Consider the following 6,735-nt stretch of genomic DNA (forward strand, 5'->3'; position numbering starts at 1 on the left):
GGTTGGTTTTAATTGAAACTCCAACAATTAAACTCACCTGAGTGCTAACCTGTTTCACCTCCATCTACAGCTTCTGCTTATTTACATGCGAATGATCATGCAGCAGCTCTCTGCCATTAGGAGCACAACACCATTCCTGCTATAACTAGTGCCCTCTTCACATCTGCACTTGTTAATCACTACTCGATTGGCTGTAGTACTGTACAAACATGCTGGTTTTTCTCATGGGTTTGTCACTGTTTTCTGCTATACTACTGACTTAGTTTTTCTTTACTATTTATATAAATTTTCACGTTTTAGTATTGTGAAAGGTTGTTTTTTTCAAACTTTTCTTACGTTTTTGGGTGCCTTTTGCTTGTGTGGCAAGTGGTGGCTGATAGGTATACTTTTTTTTGAAAATCTGCACTGTCCAAACTGCCATCATCCTCGATGTCAATTATGTTGTAGCCCCTCCTACTGCAGACCTGATGTACAGCTCAAGATGCCACCAGGTGTCGGTGTATGTTTCTGTTGTATTATTATCTATGACTAAACACTTACTTTGCAGGTTTGAGTTATGCATACCGCAGAGGTAGAGTGTCCCATAGGAATGCTAGTAGTTCTCTCTAGTGGCTTTTTTGCTCCATAAATATGTTCGTCCCGGACCATACACTCATCTCTGATGCTCCGTGGTATTTAGACTCTTCCTACTGTGGACCTGATGTACAATTACAGATGCTGCCATGTTTTGGCAATGTGGTAGCTCTGCTTTTCGGGTTTTTAACCCCCCCCCCCCCCATTTCTTCTAGTGGAGTATGGGAGTCCTCACCACTTACCAGTTCCTAGCCACTGGGGTGGTGGACCATGGAGGCCTGTCATCCTGAGTGATGAATCATACCACTCAGTTGAGAGCAGGGTGGTGGCATTCTGCAGGTGTCACTGGTGTATTGCACTTCCTACCATGGGCCTGATGTACAATTCCAGATGCCACCAGGTGTTGGTGGTAGCACTATGCTGTATTTCTGTCTATATATATCTGACCAATTGTTTTTTCCTACCGTGGCATTCCTCCTTCCTATCATTCTTTGGATGTACATTCTCTGTGGGTCTGATTTTGGTTGGAGATGGCCCGGTCACGGTTAGTATCATGTGTTGATGGAATGATGCTCTTCCTACCACAGACCTGATATATACAATCTCAGATACTGCCAGGTTTTGGTTGAAGCATTCTGCCATGTTATGAATATATATATATATCTATTATTACAGTTTGCCACCCAGGCTGAGACATTCCTCTTTCCATTGGGTCTGGTGCTGATTGGAGATGGTCCAGCTATACAAGTCCTCATATATTTGCTGGCCGGTGTCCCTACTCCAACCGTAGACTTGATGACACATGCCCACTGCCACCAGGTTTTGAACTGGAGATGCTCCCCGGGTTTGTGGTTCCTCTTCCAACCATCTGCTGGATGTTTTATTCACAGGGGATGTTGTGTTGGTTGTAGCTGGATGCAGTACATGTTTTCCTGCTTGTGTATGGCCAGATATCCTCCTCCTACTACGGACTGGAAGTACCATACCCATTGCCATCAGGTTTTGGACTGGAGATGTCATCTCCCCCCACGAAGCTTTCCTCCTTCCTACTGCCTGCTGCATGTCAGTTCCTGACAGATCTGGTGTTGGTTGTGTTGGAAATGCACGTAAGGGGAGATGAATTTTAGCACAGAAGCTTATCTTCCATACCAATTCCCATTTTCAGGTGAAGAGATCTGATGTACCATTGCAGATACCGCCTTGTGTTGAATGAGATCGAACTCCTACTGTGGTCTGTTACATCCTAGCCACTTGACACTTTGGAGTCCCATTCATCAGTCATACATATTCTGGGATTCCTTCATGTTTTTCTGCCTTCTATGTTCTAGACACTGTCATAAAAGAGTGAAGAATATACCTGGATCAGATGTGGTGCAGTCTCCCGGTGAGGATGATGTTTTCTCTTTTGATTCAACACTTCCTGGCCTCTCTTTGGGCACTTTCTAAAAAAAAGGATCTTTTTTTTATCAGCCCTTCACCAATTCAATGTGGGATTCTAGCTATTTTGTGAGCGGAGGTAAGATATCATATTGGAAGTTAGCATTTTCCTACACTGAAAATGTATTTCTGATAGATACTTACCTCTTCTTACATTTCCCACCCAGCCTCCTCACTTCTGATGATATATGGTGTAGTTCTTCTGACCAATTTAAAAGTGATTAACGAGTACATATATGAAGAGGACACTTGTTATTATAGGAGTGGTGTCATGTTCCTAATGGTGGAGAGTAGATGCATGATCATTTGCTTGTGCATATGCAGAAGTGGGAGGTGGAAGGCTAGAGGTGTGCACTGAAAATTTGTGCTCATAGAGGGCAGTAATAGTAAAAGCTTATTTTTGAGAGGAGGTAAGTATGTAGGAGAATGTTAACTTAAGTCAGAAATTGTGGAACAAGTTCCAGCTGCTAAATATTTCTGTGTACTTACTGATGGTTCCACAGATGCTGCAATAATTGTGCAGGAAGTTGTGTATGTTTGTTTTGTGCACCAGTCATTAAATTAGCATAGTTTGTTGCTGTTGATTCCTCTAGTAGTCAAAGTGTGTATGTAGGCATAAAAACTGCTCTATCTTGCATTGGAATAAGTCTTGATCATTATGTCTCAAAAATAGATTGACTTGAATCTTGACGGTGTAAATGTTAACATGGGCTACAAATCAGGAGTGCAGGTCTTAGCATGTGATAATGTACCACCACACTTGTAATCCACTGTATATATATCACAACCTGATTATAATGCTAATGTCAGTACCATGTCACAAGCATTTCAAGCTGAATAAATCACTGAAGTGACCCTGTAATTGACAGCTACTTTGCTTAAGCTGGTAAGCTTTAAATCCAAGCCAGGTCCTAGTCTGAAGACTTTCTTGAAGAAACACCTGGATGGGAAGTTCAAAGACTTAAAATTCAAACGAAAATTGGAGGAAACGGACTGTGAACCTCTGTGTACTAAAACAATTGATAGAGCTATGGTCTGTATTGATGAGAGATTTGGGAAATTACAGAGGCCACCATTTGGTAATATTGCTGAATTGTTGCACTTCAGCACGTGACACTCTGGAGTTATTGAACAATGGAACTGAGGAAACTAGACAACTTTACTACACTTTTTGGGGAGGAACAGAGGGAAGCTATCTTTGAGGGATGGTTGTCCTTCAAGTTATATGTATCAGAAATGAGAATTTCATCTCAACTCCAATTGTATGGTGAATTATTCAGAGGAAAGCCTGCTCAATTTGCCAACATTTTACATGTTCTTGAGATAATGATGGCCATTTCAATCAGCACAACTGGTGTTGAGATGGGTTTTCAACATGAGCATTGAGAAAGACTAAACGTAACAAACTACCACAGAAGACATTGAATGCCATCATGGAAATTAATCTGAATGATACTGCTCTGAAATAATTCAATGCATTACCTGCATTGAAGCATTGGTTAGATTGTGATCCTGTCCATTGGCATGTAGATGGGCATGCAGGGTCAGGGTCAGTGACTGTATCACTTCATGAGTAGTGAAAGTGTTGTTAATTTAGACTGAGAAGTGACTTACGAAATTGGAAGATTCCAGACTATGTCAGTTGAAAACTGTGTTTAAAGGTCATTCTTACATATATAAAATGCTGTTTAGTTAGACTGTCTATTAGCATTTTAAGAATAGACACCTAGTTTATAAATTTGGTTTGAATTTCAGATTACATTATTATAATAATTTAAAAATTGAAGTACTTACCATACTAGTCTACTCTAGTTTGCTACACTAGTCAGAAAACCGTTTGTTGTTTTGATCTTGACACTGCATGTCAAATCATTTATGTCTGCATTTATTTCATGTTTGCCAGAATTAGAGATCAGAACAAGTGTTAACATTTTTGTCATGTATTTTATTGACTTTCAGAGGCAATGCATATATATCTAGTAGATTTAACATTTTTAAAGAGAAATGATGATTAAAGCTGCAGTAATACAGTTTTAATGACTATTTATTTTCAAAAAATTTGGGCAAGTGTTTTCTACCCAAGGACAAGTAAATAATCATGTGTTTACCCCCCTGGACAAGTAATTATCTTTTAATATTTCACACCCTGATATGAATGAGAAAAATAGAAGTGTCAAGTTTTTAGAGGAAGATAAATATGTCAATTTTTAAGTATATGGTTTTACCGTATAGTGGAGAAATTCTTAAGCATACACTACACACTGTTATGGTTAGAGACAAAGTTATGAGTATTTAGGTGCACACTATGTTACTCTGTATATATATATATTGTATTTTGAGTCTATTCTTGTAACTTTCAATAATAGTATACTCATAGTTATTAGCTGCTAGTTTCCTTTGTTAAATGCCTAGTCTACCTTTTTCTTGTATCTTTCTGAGACTTAACTTTTCCACTGATTTAGTAAGTGTCTTTCAGCATTTATTGTTTTTCACTTGGAAGTAGAAGACTAGAATTCATTTTCTTTATCAGAAGGTATTAGTTAGGAAACAGGTGATATTTTCTGTTCATTATCATCATCATTATCACAGTGAAAATTGTTTTTACAGATTCCAGATGTGATTGGTGCAGATTTCTACCTTGATGCAGATTTAAATCTTGAAGATGAACTCTTCAGATACCCTGAATAATATAACCCACTGTCTGGTACTTATTCTTGTATTTATGAAGATTGGAAGTAAACAATTATTCTTTTAAAAGTTTTTTTTAATCAAGGAAGAGTTCAGTTTGTAGAGTGTGTCCAAATCAGGATGCCATTTATGCTTCCTGTTCTGCAAGTAAAAGATGTTTAATAAAATTTAGAAATATAAAACCTTCAACTTAAATCTGAAACTTTGATTTGTGGCATTTCTTAATTTCTGAACTAACTTTTCTAGTCAGTTTGTCAGTTGCCCTGAATTTATTGAAAAAAAAAACATGAAAGTAAATGAAAAAGTTGGTGATTAAATTTGTTCTTTTGCTCTATTGTGATTTAGTGTATACTAAACTTTATTTATGTTCTATTTTGATAAATAGAAATTTTAACACCTTAAAATCACTTAATTGTAGAAATACTTTTTAACTTATTTGTATGGCTAGTAGAAGAAAAACTGCCATTAGTAGATAATGTTTTATTTATATGATTTTAGTCGGGTTATTTTATTTTCTTGTAATCTATAGCTCATAAGCGAAGGTGTTTAATTTCAGCCTTTGACCTTTTTCTAGTATCATTTCATGAATATAGTATTTATGTTTTTTTATAGCCAGTTCTTTGATGGAGAAATTATTTTCAATAAAATGTATGCATGTTTAGTGATTTTATTGTGTGATCATAAAATTTTTCCTAATTCTAGTCATACCATTCATAACCTTTATGTAAAGAAATATCTATTTGAATTAATCTGAAAAAAAAACAAAAAACAACAACACAGAAATTCAGTCAGTATCTAAACAATTGGAAAAATATTTTTGTACAGCATTAACCAGTAATAAATATTATATTGTAACAGTCTATTACACAAGGAGAAAGATGTTGATTGAATGCTGTTGATAAGATATTGTAAACTTCAATGTGTCTTGTAACAAGTAATTCATAAAAAGTTACTTCATAATGTATGATTTTATGTATAGAAAATATGTATTTTACTACTACCCTGTAGTTATTGGTCATGAATTAAATCCTCCCCAGAGGCTCAGTGGTAAGTCTGCAGGCTTACAATGGTAAACATCAAGTTTTGGTACCCATTGATGAGCACAGCACAAATTGCCCATTGTGTAGCTTTGTGCTTAACAACAACCAAATGAATTAGATATCTAAAAAAAAAGTGAATGTTTGTTACTGCCACCCTGTTCTCAGTGGTAATGGATTATACTTGTCATCATCTTGAGACAATTGGTTTGATGTTTTTTTACATAAAGTATTTCAAAAATGAAATAAGCTTAGCATTGCTGAATTCTCCTGGTTCAGTATTAATTGTAGAGTACCAATCATCACCTTTAGTTGTTCATTCTCTACTGCACTAACTATGATCAAATTCCATTCAGTATTAACCCATTCACCAAGGCTGGTACAGGTGTGGTCTTTATATTTTCTTCTATTCATTGCAGCTGATATACATATGAATTATTGCATTTAAAATTCCTGTTTGAGGTGTTGGATCACATATTTGTGTAGTAATATTGCCCATCAACATTCCACTATATATGTTGTCATACAGTAAGTTAATGATTTCTATCTTTTGTTTGATGTCATCTAGTTATGAATTGGGTTCAACTGGAAACTACTGGATGTCATCTGACTATGAATTGGGTTTTAAGTGGAAGATATTGGATGTCATTTGGTTTTGAATTGGGTTGAACTGAAAACTACTGAATCTCTTCTGGTAGAGAACTTGAATCTAACTGGATGTAATCTGGTTATTAGCTAGGACCTCTATAGTTGTGAAGTGAAGCACTTGTTACTGAGATTTAACGATGAAGTACTTTGTATTGAAAATTACATAGGTAAATAAATAAAACCGCTTCCCACAGCGTTACATGTCCATCATGTGAATGATATTAATATATTGCTGAAACTTCTGAACTTGTTTACATGTAATAAAATTAAATATCAGTCACTTCTCTCAAACAAAAATAATAGCAGACGTAAGAGAACTAAAAAATGTAACTTTCAAATCTGTTTGGTATAT

General features: G+C 36.0%; 1 protein-coding gene across 2 annotated transcripts in view; it reads left to right on the plus strand.

Annotated features, from left to right (window-relative positions):
• LOC106460587 (lipid storage droplets surface-binding protein 2-like) overlaps positions 1–6,551 on the plus strand; it is a 34,801-nt gene extending 28,250 nt beyond the window's left edge. Inside the window, exons 9-10 of one of the 2 annotated variants that reach the window (XM_013920306.2) lie at positions 4,618–4,714; positions 6,304–6,551. In XM_013920306.2, the coding sequence (XP_013775760.1) occupies positions 4,618–4,698 (81 nt within the window). In that variant the 3' untranslated portion in view covers positions 4,699–4,714; positions 6,304–6,551. Of the gene's footprint in view, positions 1–4,617; positions 4,984–6,303 lie in introns of those variants that run through there. The other variant, XM_013920305.2, reaches the window with a different exon arrangement.
• Positions 6,552–6,735: the final 184 nt, after the last annotated feature.

This window comes from Limulus polyphemus, unplaced genomic scaffold (genome assembly GCF_000517525.1).
Source record: "Limulus polyphemus unplaced genomic scaffold, Limulus_polyphemus-2.1.2 Scaffold800, whole genome shotgun sequence".
Classification (NCBI taxonomy): Eukaryota; Metazoa; Arthropoda; class Merostomata; order Xiphosura; family Limulidae; genus Limulus; species Limulus polyphemus.